Raw genomic sequence first — 24165 nt, 5'->3', positions numbered from 1 at the left:
TTTTTGATGAATACTTTTCACAGTAACTAGCCACGCCCCGAGTGAGGTCAGAGAGCTTGTCAGCATGACGGAACACCGTTTTGACCAAGAGTGCATAAAAGCTTGGAAGAGAAATCAACCTGTCGACCAGGAAACATGAGGCGTTTCGCTACATGTTTGTAATGGTTGAAACTTTTAACCTCAACACGAGGTGAAGAAATAAACGCACCTTCCCCTGAATAATCAACACGAGGAGTATGAGGTGACAAACTCCCCTCTCAGACAATCACTGGTACAGCTGATTAGCTGTCTGGAGTCAAATATCTCAAACTCTTAACCATCAGATCCTACTACGAGTCTCAAATCACCGTACGCTACTCTCATCACCCCACTGGAACCATCGGCACGGCTGGCTTATCTTCAAATGAGCAACTTCAGGAGCGAATGGAAGAGTGAACTCTGTAGTTCTGTTCAGGACTACACGACAGACAAGGGCACCCACACGTAAATACTTTAATGATTTCTTATTCCAAACGTGCGGCGGTTCGTGTGCAAACTATATGATTGTGAGAATAGTTCTAGAATGTCTCTATGATAAGTCTCTCTTTCTCGCTCTCTTTCTCTCACTCTTTTTCTCTTTCTCTGGGAAAAAATACCATATTGTGTCAGTCTGCTAGGGACCTTTGTCTCATGTAGTAAGTGTGTGTATTCTGTGTTATTATTTGGTTAGCTAGTAAATAAATAATTAAACAAATTGGTGTAGTACTGAATAATGAGCAAGGCTGGGGTTTTTCTCAGATCCAATAAGGTTACGACTGTTCAGAATGATATTAATCATTACCTCTTATCATAAGATGACTGTTCAGAATGATGATATAAGAGGTCATGATTAATCAGATGACTGTTTATTGATGAAATAGATATACACCTTATAGAGTTTAATTCAGGAGATGGTAACTCTTTAAACAACCTTTTCGTGGTGCCCCAAATCTAAATGATTTAATTGTTACATGATTCATTTAATCAGGTAACAATTAAACATAGTGGAAGAAATAACAGTCATCAGATGAATGAAAGTAAAGTCACGACATCTATTTACTTTTCAAGTCATTCCAGAAATGTTATTTCTGAGAAATAAGGGTTTAAAATGGGTTATCTTTAGGTTGACCTCTGTGTGTTACAGTAACTCCATGGATATAAATCAGAGACCAGGGAGATTACAGTGAAATGCTCCTTCCTTCTGCACTTTGTAGAGTTGTGGGTCTCGAGTCTTGTCTGGTGTGTTTCTGTTTTTAGCTGGTCGTTTTCCATCCTGACAGTTCAGATTAGATTGCTGCTTACATGAGCTAATTATGGCCACTTGGACTTCAACTATATATTAAAACCTACAATGGAGAATTTTTTGGGGTGTAGTTTCACTTCTTTATTGCAGTCTCTACAAACAGTACAATCTGATAGGAAAATAATAAGTGCATTCCACAAGACTAAGGGAAACTGCTATGTAAAGTATATGTACAGAGATTCAAAGGTACTGTAGATATACAATGAGCGGACAAAACATTAAGAACGCCTGCTTTTTACTTGACATGGACTGACCTGGTGAAAGCCATGATCCTTTATTGATGTCACCTGTTCAATCCACTTCAATCCGTGTAGATGAAAGGTAGGAGACAGGTTAAAAAAACATTTGAAAGTCTTGAGACAATTGAGACATGGATTGTGTATGTGTGCTATTAAGGGTGGGCAAGATAAATTAGTTAAATGCCTTTAGACGGGGTATGGTAGTAGGTGCCAGGCACACCGGTTTGAGTGAGTCAAGAACTGCAACGCTGCTGGGTTTTTCACGCTCAGCAGTTTCCCGTGTGTATCAAGAATGGTCTACCACCCAAAGGACATCCAGCCAACTTGACACAATTATGGGAAGCATTGGAGTCAACATCCTTGTGGAATGCTTTCAACACCTTGTAGAATCCATGCCTGAGGAATTAAGGCTGTTCTGGGGGCAAAAGGGGGGTGCAACTCAAGATTAGGAAGGTGTTCTTTAATGTTTTGTACACTCAGTGCCTTCAAAAAGTATTCACACCCTTTGACTTTCTCCACATTTTGTTGTGTTTTTTTCAGATTTTTACAAATGTATTAAAAATTAAAAGCTGTAATGTCAATAAGTATTCCGGCCCTTTGTTATGGCAAGCCTATATAAGTTTAGGAGTAAACATTTGCTTAACAAATCACATAAATTGCATGGACTCACTGTGTACAATAATTTTTGAATGACTACCTCATCTCTGTAGCCCACACATACAATTTTCTGTAAGGTCCCTCAGTCGAGCAGTGAATTTCAAACACCGAGGGCGGTTTTCCAATTCCTCGCAAAGAAGGTCACCTGTTAGTAGATGGATAAAACAATTAAAAGCAGACATTGAATATCCTTTTGAGCACGGTAAAGTTAATAATTACACTTTGGATGTGTATCAATACACCCAGTCACTGCAAAGATACAGGTGTCCTTCCTAACTCAGTTGCCGGAGAGGAAGAAAACCGCTCAGGGATTTCACCATGAGGCCAATGGGGACTTTACAACAGTTATAGAGATTAATGGCTGTGATAGGAGAACACTGAGGATAGATCAACAACATTGTAGTTACTCCACAATTCTAACCTAATTGACAGTGAAAAGAAGGAAGTTTGTACAGAATAAAAATATTCCAAAACATGCATCCTGTTTTCAAAAAAGCACTAGAGTAATATTGCCAAAAATTGGCAAAGCAATTAAATTTTTGTCCTGAATATAGAGTATGTTTGGGCCAAATCCAACTCATTACGGAGTACCACCCTCCATTTTTTCAAGCATAGTGGTGGCTGCATCATGTTATGGGTATGCTTGTAATCGTTAAGGACTGGGCAGTTTTTCAGGATAAAAAATATACTGAATGGAGCTAAGCACAGGCAAAAATCCTAGAGGAAAACCTGTTTCATTCTGCTTTCCACTAGACAGTGGGAGATTAATTCACCTTTCAGCAGGACAATAACCTAAAACACAAGGCCAAATCTACACTGGAGTTACTAATCAAGATGGCATTGAATGTTCCTGAGTGGCCGAGTTATAGTTTTAACTTAAATCTGCTTGAAAATCTATGGCAAGACCTGAAAATGGTTGTCTAGCAATAATCAACAACCAATTTAACAGAGCTTGAAGAATTTTGAAAAGAAAAATGGGCAAATGTTGCACAATCCAGGTGCTTCTACAAAGTATTAGTCACGGATCCCCCCGGTACTTATGCTCATTCTGTTCACCAGTTCCGGAGGTCTACGTCACCGGCTTTCTAGGCTTCACTGAACGGGATTCATTATCATCAACCCCGGACTGTCTTGTCTGATTACACACACACACACCTGGTTCCCATTTCCCCTGATTAGTATGTTATATATGTGCCCTCTGTTCCCTCGGTCGGTTATTGTTCCCATGTCCGTTGGTGGTGCGAGTACCTATGCGTTGGTGCAGCTGTTATGCTGCGTGCTATATATATTGTGTATTACGGGTATCGTCCCATGGCGTTCAATGAGGTTTACCCTCGCTCTTTTGTTAAGGTACAACCCAGTGTTTTTGTATACGTGTTTGTTTTGGGTGTATTAAAAACCCCTATTGGGTATTCCTGCGCCTGTCTCCAAATCCTTAATACCAGCTTGACAGTATTGACTCAACAGTATTTCATTTTCTAAAAACTTTTTATTTTTTATATTATTTTATTTATTTACCCCCTTTTTCTCCCCAATTTTGTGGTATCCAATTGTTAGTCTTGTCTCATCACTACAACCCCCGCACGGACTCGGGAGAGGCGAAGGTCGAGAGCCATGCGTCCTCCGAAACACAACCCAACCAAGCCGCACTGCTTCTTAACACAGCGCGCAGCCAACCCGGAAGCCAGCCGCACCAATGTGTCAGAGGAAACACCATACACCTAGCGACCTGGTTAGCATGCACTGCGCCCGGCCCGCCACAGGAGTCGCTAGTGTGCGATGAGACAAGGATATCCCTGCCGGCCAAACCCTCCCTAACCCGGACGACGCTGGGCCAATTGTGCGCCGCCACATGGGCCTCCCGGTCGAGCCTGGGCTCGAACCCAGTCTCTGGTGGCACAGCTAACACTGCGATGCAGTGCCTTAGGGCCTCCCGGGTGGCGCAGTGGTCTAACATGTTTTTATTTTGTCAATATCAGGTATTTTGTGTAGATGGGTAAGAAGCCAAAAATATTTAATCCATTTTGAATTCAGGCTGTAACACATGTGGAATAAGTCAAGGGGTATGAATACTTTCTGAAGGCGCTGTAGGTATAAAAATGAGTATAAAACAAAATATCTAGTGACATTTTAACCCACACTGCTGTTGTCACGGTTGGGAACTAACTGTTTTGGTGAAGTAATGTCTTCATCTATAGCCCAAGTCTTGAGTGCAATGTTGTATTCCTCTACAGTACATTCATTTCTCTCACAATGGTTTATATTACAGTATATACAACATATGTTTTTTAGACTACAGCAAAAGTTTTGCATATTGTAGCTTCTCTACTGTTTAAACAAATTGTCAGGTCAATAAAAACAAATCAAACACAGTGACAGAACAGCAGGCTCTATAAAGACTTTATAAAGGCTGACATGAGTGGCCAGGAGGACTGGTCTACAATCCACTTCAACTCATAGAATCTCTTTGCTCTTTTCACTTCTGGTAATTATTTTATACAAAAACAAAGTGACCTTTCCCGACCTCTTACAAGGGGTAAACGTAGGCGAAGTCGACGTTGTATGTGACCTGGTGTCCGTTGTCCCAGGCGTACAACTTTCCCTCCTTGGGGTTGTAGTCGATCTGTGTGGTGTAGGTGTAGTTGTTGGTGAAGGGCATCCTGGGAACCATCTGGGTGTTGGTGTGCGTGTCGAAGGCGTACGACAGGTTGGCGTCCTTCTCGTTGTAGCTGTCGACGGCGTACAGGACGCCACACACGATAAAGCAGTTCCCATAGCGGTTCCTCCTGAGGCCTGTCCTCCAGGTAGTCTCCCTCTGGGTGCTGAGGTCAGAGGGGTTCAGCCGCGTCAGGACGATCACTTCCTGTAGGAAGCCCTCGTCGTCCAGTGCAGGGTAGATGACCCACAGGCCGCTCTCGTCCACTGCGAAGTCGACGTCAGAGTGACCTCGCCATTGCCATGGCGTGGAGACATCGTGGAACACGGCGTCGTGCAGTGTGGTCCAGGCCGCCACGTAGCGCAGACGCAGGTCGAACTTGATGACGTCACGGGAGAAGGCGCGGTTGTAGTAGAAGGCTCCGTCGTAGACCACGTGTCCCGTTCCGATCCAGTTATAGGAAAGCTTGTAGGAGTTGGTGAAGCGGCCTTGTGGGGAAAGAAAACAAAGAGATAACGTCTGGCCAGAGTGTAACACTATTATAAAATCTAATGACAAGTTCCTCTCTGAGGAGGCAAGGAACATGAAGGATTGCGAAACAAAATTGCTGGGTTCGTAACTAATAAAAAAGTTGCTAAATACCTGATTTGAAGGTCTCCATGTTGCGGAACTCCAGCAAGTTGTTTCCGTAGTAGTAGTTAGTGACGTAGATCTTGTCGTTGTTGGCCAGAGGATCCTTCATCCAGGCCCCCTCGTTCCGGCCGTACGTGTTATGGAGGACCGGCTCAGAGATGGTGGACAGAGTGTCCTTACACTCTCCTGTGGATACACAGATTGTCAGTTAGAGCAGTGTACCCAATCACAACCCTTTCCTGGGGACCGCTACCCAGACAGTCCAATCATAACCCTCTCCTGGGGACCGCTACCCAGACAGTCCAATCATAACCCTCTCCTGGGGACCACTACCCAGACAGTCCAATCATAACCCTCTCCTGGGGACCGCTACCCAGACAGTCCAATCACAACCCTCTCCTGGGGAACCGCTACCCAGACAGTCCAATCACAACCCTCTCCTGGGGAACCGCTACCCAGATAGTCCAATCACAGCCCTCTCCTGGGGAACCGCTACCCAGATAGTCCAATCACAGCCCTCTCCTGGGGAACCGCTACCCAGATAGTCCAATCACAGCCCTCTCCTGGGAACCGCTACCGAGATAGTCCAATCACAACCCTCTCCTGGGGGACCGCTACCGAGATAGTCCAATCACAACCCTTTCCTGGGGACCGCTACCCAGACAGTCCAATCATAACTCTCTCCTGGGGAACCGCTACCCAGACAGTCCAATCACAACCTTCTCCTGGGGGACCGCTACCCAGACAGTCCAATCACAACCTTCTCCTGGGGGACCGCTACCCAGACAGTCCAATCATAACCCTCTCCTGGGGGACCGCTACCCAGACAGTCCAATCATAACTCTCTCCTGGGGAACCGCTACCCAGACAGTCCAATCACAACCCTCTCCTGGGGGACCGCTACCCAGACAGTCCAATCACAACCTTCTCCTGGGGGACCGCTACCCAGACAGTCCAATCATAACCCTCTCCTGGGGGACCGCTACCCAGACAGTCCAATCACAACCCTCTCCTGGGGGACCGCTACCCAGACAGTCCAATCATAACCCTCTCCTGGGGTACCGATACCCAGACAGTCCAATCACAACATTCTCCTGGGGGACCGCTACCCAGACAGTCCAATCATAACTCTCTCCTGGGGGACCGCTACCCAGACAGTCCAATCATAACTCTCTCCTGGGGGACCGCTACCCAGACAGTCCAATCATAACTCTCTCCTGGGGACCGCTACCCAGACAGTCCAATCATAACTCTCTCCTGGGGGACCGCTACCCAGACAGTCCAATCATAACCCTCTCCTGGGGAACCGCTACCCAGACAGTCCAATCATAACCCTCTCCTGGGGGACCGCTACCCAGACAGTCCAATCATAACTCTCTCCTGGGGGACCGCTACCCAGACAGTCCAATCATAACTCTCTCCTGGGGACCGCTACCCAGACAGTCCAATCATAACTCTCTCCTGGGGGACCGCTACCCAGACAGTCCAATCATAACCCTCTCCTGGGGACCGCTACCCAGACAGTCCAATCATAACTCTCTCCTGGGGGACCGATACCCAGACAGTCCACGTTTTGTGTTCTAACCCTATTCTGATGCACCTGATTAAACTAAATAATCATAAACCCTTAATGAATGACATTAACCTGCCCAGGTAGTATTTTAATGTGGAACGAAAAGCCATCCTGAGGAACTGACAAGAAGAACCTACCAAGCTTCCTGGTGGATGTTTGTTGCCCTGGTTCCTTTGGGTCCTCAGGGATCCCCCCCTCCTCCTCCCAGCTGATGCTGTATCTGCGTCTGGCAGGTTGAGGCTGGCCAATGGTGGTGGTAGTAGAGGTGGTGGCGGTGGCTGGTGGTCTAGTGGAGGAGGGGGTGGTCTGCCTCTGTGTTGTGGGAGACAAAGTCAACCTTTCCATTGGCGATGTAGTAGTCGCTAGCAAAACCGTTGTTGTGGGCGTTTTAGGAGTTATTGTCACGGCAGCAGTTGTCGTGCCAACTGTAGTGGTCTTTGCGTTGATGGTCGAAGCCTCTGTAGTTATTGTTAGTCGTTGAGTGTTGAGCTTGTCGACTGTACTAGTGCTTGCAATCGTCTCTGATGGTCTTTTGTTTTTCACTTCCAAGGCCCTTAGTGATTCCAAACCAGTGCTTTCCAAGGCCATGACAGGTGTGTCAGTCGGTCTGACTGTCGTCCGCCTCATGGTCTCCTTGGATACCTGAGTGGTTGTTGTAGTGACTGGTCCCTCTGTGGTCTGAGTGATGCTGGCTGGTTTGACCATCATGGGGGCGGGCCTCTCAGTTCCTCTAGTGGTGGTCTGACCAGTGGTCTCAGCCATAGTTGAGTTAATATCAGCGTTCCTGGTGGCGGTGACCGTCTGGTCCTCTGCTGTATGTCCTGTGGGCGATGCAGTCGTCATAGAAGTCACTGTTGTTACAGTGTCGGGTTGCGTTTGGATGGCATGTGTTGATTGGCTGATCTGACTGGCCCCTCCCACTTGGTCTCTGCTCTTTGGCCAAGCAGCTCTTGGTCCCGCCTTCTCTTTGGCTCTTTGAGGGGCTCTGTGCTGGATAAGCTGCTCCTCGATGAGGAGGTTGACTGGGCCGTCGCCACTGAACGTATCATACTCAAAGACTGGTCAGAGAAAATAATACAAACAATAGTTTACACATCAGGACAAAATGGTCAGTTTAATGTTAAACAGGAGAGATGACGGCCTGTAAGGCGGACACTTCTGACTGTGACACCAAGAGGAGTAATTCCAGAAAGAAATACAAACAGTATTAAAAGAGCCAAATGACGCTGGCTGCTTGTGACTGAGGCTGTGTGGAAATGACCCTGGCTGCTTGTGACTGAGGCTGTGTGGAAATGACCCTGGCTGCTTGTGACTGAGGCTGTGTGGAAATGACCCTGGCTGCTTGTGACTGAGGCTCTGTGGAAATGACCCTGGCTGCTTGTGACTGAGGCTCTGTGGAAATGACCCTGGCTGCTTGTGACTGAGGCTCTGTGGAAATGACCCTGGCTGCTTGTGACTGAGGCTCTGTGGAAATGACCCTGGCTGCTTGTGACTGAGGCTCTGTGGAAATGACCCTGGCTGCTTGTGACTGAGGCTCTGTGGAAATGACCCTGGCTGCTTGTGACTGAGGCTGTGTGGAAATGACCCTGGCTGCTTGTGACTGAGGCTGTGTGGAAATGACCCTGGCTGCTTGTGACTGAGGCTCTGTGGAAATGACCCTGGCTGCTTGTGACTGAGGCTCTGTGGAAATGACCCTGGCTGCTTGTGACTGAGGCTCTGTGGAAATGACCCTGGCTGCTTGTGACTGAGGCTCTGTGGAAATGACCCTGGCTGCTTGTGACTGAGGCTCTGTGGAAATGACCCTGGCTGCTTGTGACTGAGGCTGTGTGGAAATGACCCTGGCTGCTTGTGACTGAGGCTCTGTGGAAATGACCCTGGCTGCTTGTGACTGAGGCTGTGTGGAAAGGACCTGACTGCTTGTGACTGAGGCTCTGTGGAAATGACCCTGGCTGCTTGTGACTGAGGCTGTGTGGAAAGGACCTGACTGCTTGTGACTGAGGCTCTGTGGAAATGACCCTGGCTGCTTGTGACTGAGGCTCTGTGGAAATGACCCTGGCTGCTTGTGATGCTGAGGCTGTGTGGAAAGGACCTGACTGCTTGTGACTTTACATCAGCTGTTTACAGCTGCTGTTTCAGCATAGCCAGGGACCAGCCATTAGCCAGGGACCAGCCATTAGCCAGGGACCAGCCATTAGCCAGGGACCAGCCATTAGCCAGGGACCAGCCATTAGCCAGGGACCAGCCATTAGCCAGGGACCAGCCATTAGCCAGGGACCAGCCATTAGCCAGGGACCAGCCATTAGCCAGGGACCAGCCATTAGCCAGGGACCAGCCATTAGCCAGGGACCAGCCATTAGCCAGGGACCAGCCATTAGCCAGGGACCAGCCATTAGCCAGGGACCAGCCATTAGCCAGGGACCAGCCATTAGCCAGGGACCAGCCATTAGCCAGGGACCAGCCATTAGCCAGGGACCAGCCATTAGCCAGGGACCAGCCATTCTAAATAGCAGTTTGTGGAAAAGACAGAGATAGATATGTTGTCCGTCTGATGAGGTCAATAAGATCTCAGATCTCAAAAGTCAGAACTCACAATTCTCCCCTGGTTCCCCGTCATCAGCCACCATTTGGTCAAATTTGTAGAAGGTCATCCCCCTGATCACCATCCCTTTGGGGCCAGTCTTCACCCCCTGGGACACCCCCTGGCTCTCTTGGCTGGCCCCATCCTGGGGGGTCACCTCTGGGATCACCTGGGCAGTCACCTGGGGGGTGGGGCTGGGTCCTGGTCCTGAAGCATCTGTCTTAATTAAGGGTCTGGAGGACTCATGGCCTCCATTAAATCTCTCCTCATGCGTCTCCTGTCAAGTGGAGGAAACATACCCATTCTTATCAGTTTGACAAAGAAACTGTCAGAAGTATCCTGATAAACAAGCACAATGATTACACAATACCTGGCAGAAGACAGACATTACAAATTGAGTTCTGTCCTGGATTTGTTTTCTTATTCCCATTCCCCTCAAGTTGTGCCATTTATTGTCAGAGTATGTTTTGATAAGTGAAAACAAGAAACATTTGAAAGGAACTGAACACACTCTTGAGACAACATATCAATATATTGGATCATTTGAACGTAGTGTCCAGGTCCGCCCATCCCTGCTGGACCGTTTCTCTGTGCGCATCCCAAATGGCACCCTATTCCCGATATAGTGCACTACTTTTAGGGCGGCAGGTAGCCTAGTGGTTAGAGCGTTGGACTAGTAACCCGAAAGGTTGCAAGATCGAATCTCCGAGCTGGCGAGGTAAAAATCTGTTGTTCTGCCCCTGAACAAGGCAATTAACCCACTGTTCCTAGGCCGTCATTGAAAATAAGAATGTTACTTGCCTAGTTAAATAAACATTTTGAAATACTTTTGACCAGGGCTCTTAACAGGGCTAAAATAGGGCTCTAATAGGGCTCACTACTCTCACTACTCACTACTCAAAAGTAGTGCCCTATAAAGAAGTTAGTGTTAGCCTGGCTGGATGTCTCTGTAATATTCACATCTACTAGCCTGGCTGGATGCCTCTGTAATATCCACATCCACTAGTCTGGCTGGATGTCTCTGTAATATTCACATCCACTAGCCTGACTGGATGCCTCTGTAATATTCACATCCACTAGCCTGACTGGATGTCTCTGTAATATTCACATCTACTAGCCTGGCTGGATGCCTCTGTAATATTCACATCTACTAGCCTGGCTGGATGTCTCTGTAATATTCACATCCACTAGTCTGACTGGATGCCTCTGTAATATTCACATCTACTAGTCTGACTGGATGTCTCTGTAATATTCACATCCACTAGCCTGACTGGATGCCTCTGTAATATTCACATCCACTAGCCTGGCTGGATGTCTCTGTAATATTCACATCTACTAGCCTGGCTGGATGTCTCTGTAATATTCACATCCACTAGCCTGACTGGATGCCTCTGTAATATTCACATCTACTAGTCTGACTGGATGTCTCTGTAATATTCACATCCACTAGTCTGACTGGATGCCTCTGTAATATTCACATCTACTAGCCAGGCTGGATGTCTCTGTAATATTCACATCCACTAGCCTGACTGGATGTCTCTGTAATATTCACATCTACTAGCCTGGCTGGATGCCTCTGTAATATTCACATCTACTAGCCTGACTGGATGCCTCTGTAATATTCACATCCACTAGCCTGGCTGGATGCCTCTGTAATATTCACATCCACTAGCCTGGCTGGATGCCTCTGTAATATTCACATCTACTAGCCTGGCTGGATGTCTCTGTAATATTCACATCCACTAGCCTGACTGGATGCCTCTGTAATATTCACATCCACTAGCCTGACTGGATGTCTCTGTAATATTCACATCTACTAGCCTGGCTGGATGTCTCTGTAATATTCACATCCACTAGCCTGACTGGATGCCTCTGTAATATTCACATCCACTAGCCTGACTGGATGTCTCTGTAATATTCACATCCACTAGCCTGACTGGATGCCTCTGTAATATTCACATCCACTAGCCTGACTGGATGACTCTGTAATATTCACATCTACTAGCCTGGCTGGATGTCTCTGTAATATTCACATCTACTAGCCTGGCTGGATGTCTCTGTAATATTCACATCCACTAGCCTGGCTGGATGTCTCTGTAATATTCACATCTACTAGTCTGGCTGGATGTCTCTGTAATATTCACATCCACTAGCCTGGCTGGATGTCTCTGTAATATTCACATCCACTAGCCTGACTGGATGACTCTGTAATATTCACATCCACTAGCCTGACTGGATGCCTCTGTAATATTCACATCCACTAGTCTGACTGGATGCCTCTGTAATATTCACATCCACTAGTCTGACTGGATGACTCTGTAATATTCACATCCACTAGCCTGGCTGGATGTCTCTGTAATATTCACATCCACTAGCCTGACTGGATGACTCTGTAATATTCACATCCACTAGTCTGACTGGATGTCTCTGTAATATTCACATCCACTAGCCTGACTGGATGTCTCTGTAATATTCACATCCACTAGCCTGGCTGGATGACTCTGTAATATTCACATCCACTAGTCTGACTGGATGCCTCTGTAATATTCACATCCACTAGTCTGGCTGGATGCCTCGTTAATATTCACATCCACTAGTCTGGCTGGATGCCTCTGTAATATCCACATCCACTAGTCTGGCTGGATGCCTCTGTAATATTCACATCCACTAGTCTGACTGGATGCCTCGTTAATATTCACATCCACTAGTCTGGCTGGATGCCTCTGTAATATCCACATCCACTAGTCTGACTGGATGCCTCTGTAATATTCACATCCACTAGCCTGGCTGGATGCCTCTGTAATATCCACATCCACTAGTCTGACTGGATGTCTCTGTAATATTCACATCCACTAGCCTGGCTGGATGCCTCTGTAATATCCACATCCACTAGTCTGACTGGATGCCTCTGTAATATTCACATCCACTAGCCTGGCTGGATGTCTCTGTAATATTCACATCCACTAGTCTGGCTGGATGCCTCTGTAATATTCACATCCACTAGTCTGACTGGATGCCTCTGTAATATTCACATCCACTAGCCTGGCTGGATGTCTCTGTAATATTCACATCCACTAGTCTGGCTGGATGCCTCTGTAATATTCACATCCACTAGCCTGGCTGGATGTCTCTGTAATATTCACATCCACTAGTCTGACTGGATGCCTCTGTAATATTCACATCCACTAGTCTGACTGGATGCCTCTGTAATATTCACATCCACTAGCCTGGCTGGATGTCTCTGTAATATTCACATCTACTAGCCTGGCTGGATGTCTCTGTAATATTCACATCCACTAGCCTGACTGGATGTCTCTGTAATATTCACATCTACTAGCCTGACTGGATGCCTCTGTAATATTCACATCCACTAGTCTGACTGGATGCCTCTGTAATATCCACATCCACTAGTCTGACTGGATGCCTCTGTAATATTCACATCCACTAGTCTGACTGGATGCCTCGTTAATATTCACATCCACTAGTCTGGCTGGATGCCTCGTTAATATTCACATCCACTAGCCTGGCTGGATGCCTCGTTAATATTCACATCCACTAGTCTGACTGGATGCCTCTGTAATATTCACATCCACTAGTCTGACTGGATGCCTCGTTAATATTCACATCCACTAGTCTGGCTGGATGCCTCGTTAATATTCACATCCACTAGTCTGACTGGATGCCTCTGTAATATCCACATCCACTAGTCTGGCTGGATGCCTCTGTAATATTCACATCCACTAGTCTGACTGGATGCCTCGTTAATATTCACATCCACTAGTCTGACTGGATGCCTCTGTAATATCCACATCCACTAGTCTGGCTGGATGCCTCTGTAATATTCACATCCACTAGCCTGGCTGGATGCCTCTGTAATATCCACATCCACTAGTCTGGCTGGATGCCTCTGTAATATTCACATCCACTAGTCTGGCTGGATGCCTCTGTAATATTCACATCCACTAGTCTGGCTGGATGCCTCGTTAATATTCACATCCACTAGTCTGACTGGATGCCTCTGTAATATCCACATCCACTAGTCTGGCTGGATGCCTCGTTAATATTCACATCCACTAGCCTGGCTGGATGTCTCTGTAATATTCACATCCACTAGCCTGGCTGGATGCCTCTGTAATATTCACATCCACTAGCCTGGCTGGATGTCTCTGTAATATTCACATCCACTAGCCTGGCTGGATGCCTCTGTAATATCCACATCCACTAGCCTGGCTGGATGCCTCTGTAATATTCACATCCACTAGTCTGACTGGATGTCTCTGTAATATTCACATCCACTAGTCTGGCTGGATGTCTCTGTAATATTCACATCCACTAGTCTGGCTGGATGTCTCTGTAATATTCACATCTACTAGCCTGGCTGGATGCCTCTGTAATATTCACATCCACTAGTCTGGCTGGATGTCTCTGTAATATTCACATCTACTAGTCTGACTGGATGCCTCTGTAATATTCACATCCACTAGTCTGACTGGATGTCTCTGTAATATTCACATCTACTAGTCTGACTGGATGCCTCTGTAATATTCACATCCACTAGTCTGACTGGATGCCTCTGTAATATTCACATCCACTAGCCTGACTGGATGCCTATGTAATATCCACATCCACTCCTATACCACTGGACCTGCCAAGCCACAAATGGCTGTGGTTATTATCTGAAATATACGATGTGCCGTTATATTAAAGTCTCTGGGTTTATTGCGGAGAAAGGTGTGGAAAAAACATGGCCGTTCTTGGTCGGACTGAGTGTTCCTGGTAGTGAGGAGGACTGAGTGTTCCTGGTAGTAAGGAGGACTGAGTGTTCCTGGTAGTGAGGAGGACTGAGTGTTCCTGGTAGTAAGGAGGACTGAGTGTTCCTGGTAGTAAGGAGGACTGAGTGTTCCTGGTAGTAAGGAGGACTGAGTGTTCCTGGCAGTAAGGAGGACTGAGTGTTCCTGGTAGTGAGGAGGACTGTGTGTTCCTGGTAGTAAGGAGGACTGAGTGTTCCTGGTAGTGAGGAGGACTGAGTGTTCCTGGTAGTGAGGAGGACTGAGTGTTCCTGGTAGTGAGGAGGACTGTGTGTTCCTGGTAGTAAGGAGGACTGAGTGTTCCTGGTAGTGAGGAGGACTGAGTGTTCCTAGTAGTGAGGAGGACTGAGTGTTCCTGGTAGTGAGGAGGACTGTGTGTTCCTGGTAGTAAGGAGGACTGAGTGTTCCTGGCAGTAAGGAGGACTGAGTGTTCCTGGTAGTGAGGAGGACTGAGTGTTCCTGGTAGTGAGGAGGACTGAGTGTTCCTGGCAGTGAGGAGGACTGAGTGTTCCTGGTAGTAAGGAGGACTGAGTGTTCCTGGTAGTAAGGAGGACTGAGTGTTCCTGGCAGTAAGGAGGACTGAGTGTTCCTGGTAGTGAGGAGGACTGAGTGTTCCTGGCAGTAATGAGTACTGAGTGTTCCTGGCAGTAATGAGTACTGAGTGTTCCTGGCAGTGAGGAGGACTGAGTGTTCTTGGTAATAAGGAGGACTAAGAAGGTGATGTGACTGTTTGATGAAAATAAAAGTCATATTTTGAATTTATAAATGTGTTTTTGTCAGGAAATTGTGTTAAAGGTTGAATGCAGACATTTTTATTTATTTCTCCCCATCAAATCATTGCTGGTTAACAATGAAGTACCTTACTAAATTAAAATGGTAAACAATAAACAGAAATAGCTTCTTAGCAGAGCAATTTCTCAATAAAGAATTTACCTGGGAGTGGTGTGAGAGGGAACGGGAAAACTGACGAAAACAAAACTCTGTTATTGGCAGAGGTTTGGAACTCTCATTCTTATTGGTCTATTAACTAAAAACAGGTTGACATTTCAGGCAGTCTTTTCAGAGAGGGGGGGTTGTCAACCTTTTCACAATTTCACTGTATGACTCCAACCTCGGTGTGGAAATAGATATAAAATACAGGAATATCACATTTTTGACTGACTGGACCTAGTGGTTAGAGCGTTAGACTAGTAACCGAAAGGTTGCAAGATCGAATCCCCGAGCTGACAAGGTAAAAATCTGTCGTTCTGCCCCTTGAACAAGGCAGTTAACCCACTGTTCCTAGGCTGTCATTGAAAATAAAAATTTGTTCTTAACTGACTTGCCTCGTTAAATAAAGGTCAAATAAAATAAAAAATACAGCCTGTTAGTGTCATACATTGGTCAAAGCCTGACTGCACCAATCAGCACCATGTGGTATCAATGATTACTGGTGTTCTGTAAGCAATGGCCACTTGACTGTGTTTATCTTCCTGTCTGCTTCATTCTATAGCTAGATATCTCCAGGAGTGATAAGTATAATTGTTGTCTTTATCTGCTGTCTACTACTGTCTTTTTGCTAGCTAGGGCCATCTATATTAAGTGCCTCCTGTCTTCCCAGTAGTCTACTTGGTGTGTGAACTGCTTCCTGTCTTCTCAGCAGTCTACTTGGTGTGTGAACTGCTTCCTGTCTTCCCAGCAGTCTACTTGATGTGTGAACTGCTTCCTGTCTTCTCAGCAGCCTACTTGGTGTGTGAACTGCTTCCTGTCTTCCCAGTAGCCTACTTGGTGCGTGAACTGCTTCCTGTCTTCCCAGCAGCCTACTTGATGTGTGAACTGCTTCCTGTCTTCCCAGCAGCCTACTTGGTGTGTGAACTGCTTCCTGTCTTCTCAGCAGTCTACTTGGTGTGTGAACTGCTTCCTGTCTTCCCAGCAGCCTACTTGATGTGTGAACTGCTTCCTGTCTTCCCAGCAGCCTACTTGATGTGTGAACTGTTTCCTGTCTTCCCAGTTGCCTACTTGGTGTGTGAACTGCTTCCTGTCTTCCCAGCAGCCTACTTGGTGTGGGAAGTGTTTCCTGTCTTCCCAGCAGCCTACTTGATGTGTGAACTGCTTCCTGTCTTCCCAGCAGCCTACTTGATGTGTGAACTGCTTCCTGTCTTCTCAGCAGCCTACTTGATGTGTTTACTGCTTCCTGTCTTCCCAGCAGCCTACTTGGTGTGTGAACTGCTTCCTGTCTTCCCAGCAGCCTACTTGGTGTGTGAACTGCTTCCTGTCTTCCCAGCAGCCTACTTGATGTGTGAACTGCTTCCTGTCTTCCCAGCAGCCTACTTGATGTGTGAACTGTTTCCTGTCTTCCCAGTTGCCTACTTGGTGTGTGAACTGCTTCCTGTCTTCCCAGCAGCCTACTTGGTGTGGGAAGTGTTTCCTGTCTTCCCAGCAGCCTACTTGATGTGTGAACTGCTTCCTGTCTTCTCAGCAGCCTACTTGATGTGTTTACTGCTTCCTGTCTTCCCAGCAGCCTACTTGGTGTGTGAACTGCTTCCTGTCTTCCCAGCAGCCTACTTGGTGTGTGAACTGCTTCCTGTCTTCCCAGCAGCCTACTTGGTGTGTGAACTGCTTCCTGTCTTCCCAGCAGCCTACTTGGTTTGTGAACTGCTTCCTGTCTTCCCAGCAGCCTACTTGGTGTGTGAACTGCTTCCTGTCTTCCCAGCAGTCTACTTGGTGTGTGAACTGCTTCCTGTCTTCCCAGCAGCCTACTTGGTGTGTGAACTGCTTCCTGTCTTCTCAGAAGTCTACTTGGTGTGTGAACTGCTTCCTGCTCATAACTTGCAGATGATAGTTGACACATCAACCAGGATCAAGGGGCAGGACAATTTGGGACTATTGTCATTTTGGTAATCGGTGCCTGTACTGGAGGGGGAGTGGTTTCTCCTCTCCTAGGCAATCAGCAATTAGTACAAGGAGGTATGCTCTTCACCTCTGCTAGGCAACTAGCAAATAGTGTTAGTACTTCAGTCTCCCCTGGCTTTTCAGCTGGAGCTATAAGTGGCGGTCTCGTCTGCAAAAGTAAGACCGTGTCCGTAACAAAGACGGTTATGCCGCGTTGTTCTGCGGAATTGTTCGAGGAAGGAACTAGAGTCTCTCACTTGAGTATCTTACCTAGTTATTTTGTGTGTGTTTTCTATACCTGTTCACTCCTCTTCCTGTATGCTTTACAGACGCTGCAACTCTTATAATTTAGTGTACCCTGAGCGCACAACCCATGTGGAATTCCTGGTCTCTGGCAGCGTTTGGAACTGCCAATCTGCGGTCAAAAATTCCTCAGCCTATTCTGCCCTTCGGTCCTTTGACTTTTTTGTCCCTGACGGAGCGATGGATCACCCCAGAGGACACTGCTACTCCAGCTGCTCTCTCTTCATCTGACTACGTTTTCTCTCATAGTCCGAGAGCATCTGGTCGTCGTGGTGACGGCACAGGGCTACTCATTTCTCCTAACTGGGGATTTGATTATTTCTCACCTGTCCAGCTCCTCATTTGAATTCAATGGTGTCACTGTCACTTGTCCACTCAAACATTACATTGTTGTCTTCTATCGCCCACCAGTTGCCTTTGAAGAGTTCCTCAATGAGCTTGACACCTTGAATGAGCTCATTTCCTGACGATGGCTCACCGCTCTTCGTGCTTGGCAACTTCAACCTCCCGACGTCTGTCTTCGATTAATTTCTTTCAAACTCTCTCTTTCCCTTCCTTGCCTCTTTTGACCTCACCCTTTCACAATCCCCTCGCACTTACAAAGCAGGCAATTCGCTTGACCTCATCTTTACTAGAGGCTGTTCTCCTAGTAACCCCCCTCCAGGTCTCTGTTCTCCTACTAATCTCACTGCAGCCCTCCTCCAGGTCTCTGATCACTATTTTGTTTCCTTTTCTCTCCCATCTCTCCTCCTACTCACACAGCCCCTATCCATCTCTCCACGCAGCCCCTATCATCTCTCCTCCTACCCTACCCACGCAGCCCCTATCCATCTCTCCTCCTACCCTACCCATCTCTCCTCCTATCCACACAGCCCCTATCCATCTCTCCACTCAGCCCCTATCATCTCTCCTCCTACCCTATCCATCTCACCTCCTACCCTACCCACGCAGCCCCTATCCATCTCTCCTCCTACCCTACCCATCTCTCCTCCTACTCACACAGCCATCTCTCCACTCAGCCCCTATCATCTCTCCTCCTACCCTACCCATCTCCCCTCCTACCCACGCAGCCCCTATCATCTCTCCTCCTACACACGCAGCCCATACCCATCTCTCCTCCTACCCACGCAGCCCCTATCATCTCTCATCCTACTCACGCAGCCCCTCCATCACGATTGATAACTCAACAGTGTCACCCTCCCAGAGTGCAAAGAACCTTGGCATGACCCTGGACTAAATCCTGTCGTTCTCTGCAAATATCAAAGCAGTGACTTGCTCCTGCAGGTTCATGCTCTACAACATCCGTAGAGTACGATCCTACCTCACACAGGAAGCTGCGCAGGTCCTAATCCAGGCACTTGTCCTGTTCCGTCTGGACTACTGCAACTCACTGTTGGCTGGGCTCCCCGCTTGTGCCATCAAGCCCACCTAGTTTTCAACCTTCCCAAGTTCTCCCATCCCACTCCTCCGCACTCTCTACTGGCTTCCAGTCGGCGCTTGCATCCACTATGCTGCTTGCCTACGGAACAGCAAGAGGAACTGCCCCTCCCTACCTTTAGGCTATGCTCAAACCCTACACCCCAACCCGAGCACTCTGTTCTGCCACCTCTGGTCTCTTGGCCCTCCCACCCCTACGGGAGGACAGCTCCTGCTCAGCCCAGTCCAAGCTCTTCTCTGTCCTGGCACCCCAATGGTGGAACCAGCTTACCCCTAAAGCTGGGACCCTGCCCATCTTACAAATGCACCTAAACCCTACCTCTTCAAAGAGTATACATTTCAAGGAGCGGGACACTAATCCGGACGATTATAATAAATCCCGCTATGCCCTCAGACAAACCATCAAACAGGCAAAACGTCAATACAGGACTAAGATTGAATCTTACTACACCAGCTCTGACGCTCATCGGATATGGCAGGGTTTAAAAACTATTACGGACTACAAAGGGAAACCCAGCCGTGAGCTTCCCACTAACGCAAGCCTACCAGACGAGCGAAATACCTTTTATGCTCGCTTCGAGGCAAGCAACACCGAAGCATGCATGAGAGCACCAGCTGTTCCAGACGACTGTGTGATCAAGCTCTCCATAGCTGATGTGAGCAAGACCTTCAAACAGGTCAACATTCACAAGGCCAGACGGATTACCAGGACGTGTACTCAGAGCATGCGCAGACCAACTGGCAAGTGTCTTCACTGACATTTTCAACCTCTCCCTGACCGAGTCTGTAATACCTACATGTTTCAAGCAGACAACCATATTCCCTGTACCCAAGAAAGCGAAGGTAACCCGCATAAATGACTACCGCCCCGTAGCACTCACTTCGGTAGCCATGGCTCACATCAATACCATCATCCCGGAAACCCTAGACCCACTCCAATTCGCATACCGCCCCAAAAGATCCACAGATGACACAACATCAATCGCATTCCACACTGCCCTTTCCCACCTGGACAAAAGAAACCTATATGTGAGAATGCTGTTCATTGACTACAGCTCAGCGTTCAACACCATAGTGCCCACAAAGCTCATCACTAAGCTAAGGACCCTGGGACTAAACACCTCTCTCTGCAACTGGATCCTGGACTTTCTGATGGACTGCCCCAAAATGGAAAGGGTAGGCAACAACACATCCGCCACGCTGATCCTTAACACAGGGGCCCCTCAGGGGTGCGTGCTTAGTCCCCTCCTGTACTCCCTGTTCACCCATGACTGCGTGGCCAAGCACGACTCCAACACCATCATTAAGTTTGCTGACGACACAACAGTGGTAGGCCTGATCACTGACAACGATGAGACAGCCTATAGGGAGGAGGTCAGAGACCTGGCCATGTGGTGCCAGGACAACAACCTCTCCCTCAACATGAGCAAGACATCAGAGCTGATCGTGGACTACAGGAAAAGGAGGGCCGAACACACCCCCATTAACATCGACGGGGCTGTAGTGGAGCGGGTTGAGAGTTTCAAGTTCCTTGGTGTCCACATCACCAACAAACTATCATGGTCCAAACACACCAAGACAGTCGTGAAGAGGGCACCACAGCACCTTTTCCCCCTCAGAAGACTTGGCATGGGTCCCCAGATCCTCAAAAGGTTCTACAGCTGCACCATCGAGAGCATCCTGACCGGTTACAACACCGCCTGGTACGACAACTGCTCTGCATCCGACCGTAAGTCGCTATAGAGGGTAGTGCGTACTGCCCAGTACATCACTGGGGCCAAGCTTCCTGCCAACCAGGACCTCTATACCAGTCGGTGTCAGAGGGAGGCCATAGAAATTGTCACAGACTCCAGTCACCCAAGTCATAGACTGTTCTCTCTGCTACCACACGGCAAATGGTACCGGAGCGCCAAGTCTAGGTCCAAAAGACTCCTTAACAGCTTCTACCCCCAAACCATAAGACTGCTGAACAATTAATCAAATAGCCACCTGGACTATTTACATTGACCCCGATCACTGCCCTGAGGAATTGGGATATTTTTTTAGACCAGAGGAAAGAGTTTCTCCTATTGGCTCTCCAACACCACTTCCAGCAGCATTTGGTCTCCCATTCAGGGACCGACCCTGCTTAGCTTCAGAGGCAAGCCAGTGGTGGGATGCAGGGTGGTATGCTGCTGGCATGAAGAAAGTAATCGACGTTGATACAATGGGATCTCAATGTGTTTTTTGTTGTTGTAAAGCCACTCGAGAGCATTGGTGCTGCAGTGCTACCAAACCTGATGACTCCCAGATCCTACCCACCTCTTTATTCTGATCGGCTGTAGCCACATCACTCAGTCTCTTCTTCTCCTGCCTCAGGGGGAGCGAGGGGGGTGGTGTCTCCTTCACCTGCTGTGGCTGGATAGAGGGTCTCTTCTCTTGGCCTGGACCAGCCTCATCCTGGCTGTGGTTCTGAGAGACTGCTTGGTTCTAGTTGGACACATATAGGATGTTTTCTTATGGTAAAATAATGATGACAATGTTTGTCAGTACTTTATAATAGACTGTATCTCAATCACAAGCAGCTACATTTAAATAACTATCAGGCATTCAGTAAGTGAGGATGTTTTCTGGGAAAAGGGGACCTTGACCAAAGAAGGGTATTTTTCAAGACATAAAATGTATGTAACTCACTATTTTTATTTTATTAATTTTTTTATTTCACCTTTATTTAACCAGTTGGCCTAGTTGAGAACACGTTCTCATTTACAACTGCGGCCTGGCCAAGAATAAAGCAAAGCAGTGTGACACAAACAACAACACAGAGTTACACATGGAATAAACAAACATACAATCAATAATACAGTAGAAAAATCTATATACAGTGTGTGCAAATGAGGTAGGATAAGAGAGGTAAGGCAATAAATAAGCCATGGTGGCAAAGTAATTACAATATAGCAATTAAACACTGGAATGGTAGGAAGTGCAGAGGATGAATGTTAAAGTTGAGATACTGGGGTGCAAAGGAGCAAAATAAATACAGTATTGGGATGAGGTAGTTGGATGGGCTATTTACAGATGAGCTATGTACAGGTGCAGTGATCTGTGAGCTGCTCTGACAGCCGGTGCTTAAAGCTAGTGAGGGAGATATGAGTCTCTATTAAGAAAAGCTATGCTTCAGGCATAATTCATTTCTAATTTCCATCATTTAAATGCAGTGTGTTGGACACAGCTTCCAGGTCCATAAAGGCCAGTCGCCTGTGGCATGCATCAGAACCACTAATAAAGCAGAGTAATGGCTCCTGGGAGACCCGTTCTATTCTAAGTGATTGGTTTCCTTCCATTCAGGTGGCCCGTCTGGTTGTCCTAATCTACAACATACAGTATACACCCAGTCTATTTACTGTTTCATATGGAGTTCTGTTTTCATTCAGTGTGTGGGCGTACTGCTGTGCTCACCACATCTCAGATTCACTTCACTCCCTTTGTCCAAGTACTGTATGTGCACGTCAGCCCAATGATGTATATAGTCTACTCTTTACAAGGTGAGATAGGGTTGTCTTCCTCGGTGATGGAGGACTTACCTTTTCAATGTTTTCCACACGGTCCAGGAGCTTAGTGGTGACGGAGTGGAGCTTCAGGAGATCCAGGCCATAGAAGGATCCCTCCAGCAATTCAGTAATCAAGGAGAGCTAGAACGGATGAAGTAATTTCCATCAGACAGTGTTGCTCTCATTCTGAGCACAGCACAGCACAGACATTGCCATAATCAAACTATTTCCCACAGCCCATCTGTAGGGATTACTCTCTCAGCACAGACATGCCATAAAACTCTAGCCCATCCATGAGTATAAAATTCAAAATTAAACATCCAAATCCTCAAATGAATCCTAAAAGGTGTCAGAAGACAGAAGCTGCAGTGACACTTGATAGCCCCTAGTCAACTTGACACTGATGAGGACACAGACAGAGCCATCATTTGAAAGATGATGGAGTGGATCCAGGCTATCACCTTGATGTTGTCCTTCCCAGCTTCCCGTAGCTGCTTCAACCTGAAGTCCCCCTCGCAGGGATTGAGCGCCGACGGAGGAGCGATGCAGGCGCACTTGCACTCTGGCCCCGAGGTGATAGTCTCTACGGTGTAGTAGTCCTGCGCCGTGCCGCTGCCCTCCTCTATCCGCCGGCAGGCGCTCCTGCTCAGGGGTCTGACAACACATTTACAGCGACAGTCAGAGCCTTCCGAGAGGGATTTCACTTTGTCATAATCACCCAGCAGCTACGAAGAGAAGAGGACGGACGCATTTTCCACCACGTATAATCAGAACACATTTTACTTGATATAAATGCATCTTGACCATATGTTCAGTATAGGCATGCTTTCAGTATAGGACTTTTCAGTATAGGAATGCTTTTAATATTGGCATGTTTTCAGTATAGGCATCTTTTACATTTACATTTAAGTCATTTAGCAGACGCTCTTATCCAGAGCGACTTACAAATTTTCACTATAAGCATGCGTTCAGTATAGGCATGTTTTCAGCACCACCAAATATTATTCATTTTAAAATACTGAATCAATATTGACTAATGCAAATAGATCTGTTGACATGAATAACTCTTCCAGTTGATGATAGGCTAGGTGATGTCACCATGGACCTACCTGGGTCAGAATGTTATGATGCGTGTCCATCTCTTCCTGTAGCGTGTCATTCTGATCTCCAAGGTCCTCTTTATGTTCGGGTTTAATCCCAGAATTAGTGTCCGCAGGTATGGCCGTGCCCGCGCACTCCTTTGGGGCAGCTGAACACAACGCGAAAAACGCGCACCAAATTACGCACAGGAAAGCCCTTTTACACATCATGTAGGCTAAGGCCCAGAAGAAAAAAACAGCATTAAAAAAAACTGCCTATCACTCTAAATTTGAGATTGTATTTTCATTTGATCCCAGATTAATTGCATCTTTCTATTTCATCAGCAAATCGCCTTTTCCTGCTTGGTGAGTGAAAAGCAAGTGTTTTGTGGTCCTCTGTGTGTGTAAGTGCATCTGCTGGGAGTGACTGCGGGGGGATGAGGGGGACTGGGCTCAGTGCGCTGGAGTCCTAGGACGGAC

At 47.2% G+C, this 24165-nt stretch overlaps 1 protein-coding gene across 2 annotated transcripts; it reads right to left on the bottom strand.

Annotated features, from left to right (window-relative positions):
• Positions 1–1377: 1377 nt before the first annotated feature.
• Positions 1378–24164, bottom strand: olfml2ba (olfactomedin-like 2Ba). Of its 2 annotated transcripts, none has more exons than XM_071346489.1 (9): positions 23716–24164; positions 23068–23331; positions 22640–22747; positions 21378–21545; positions 9670–9934; positions 7217–8137; positions 5516–5692; positions 4742–5361; positions 1378–2362 (listed from the first exon to the last, which is right to left on the bottom strand). In XM_071346489.1, exons 1-8 carry the CDS (start codon positions 23914–23916, stop codon positions 4745–4747), a joined length of 2721 nt encoding a protein of 906 aa, XP_071202590.1. In that variant the 5' UTR covers positions 23917–24164; the 3' UTR covers positions 1378–2362; positions 4742–4744. The 2 variants fall into 2 exon arrangements, with proteins under 2 accessions (XP_071202590.1, XP_071202591.1); XM_071346490.1 differs by having other exon boundaries at positions 4749–5361.
• Position 24165: the final 1 nt, after the last annotated feature.

Source organism: Salvelinus alpinus, chromosome 16 (genome assembly GCF_045679555.1).
Source record: "Salvelinus alpinus chromosome 16, SLU_Salpinus.1, whole genome shotgun sequence".
Taxonomy (NCBI): Eukaryota; Metazoa; Chordata; class Actinopteri; order Salmoniformes; family Salmonidae; genus Salvelinus; species Salvelinus alpinus.
Note: the sequence above shows the minus strand (reverse complement) of the source record. Positions and strands in the feature narration are given on the sequence as shown.

Excerpts from the sequence above, each read along its gene's own strand:
- olfml2ba (XM_071346489.1), bottom strand. The coding sequence starts at position 23,916 with ATGATGTGTAAAAGGGCTTTCCTGTGCGTAATTTGGTGCGCGTTTTTC. Across the intron at positions 8,138-9,669 it reads CGGGGAACCAGGGGAGAATT|TCTTTGAGTATGATACGTTC; the intron begins GTGAGTTCTGAC and ends TTCTCTGACCAG. Across the intron at positions 5,693-7,216 it reads AACATCCACCAGGAAGCTTG|GAGAGTGTAAGGACACTCTG; the intron begins GTAGGTTCTTCT and ends GTGTATCCACAG.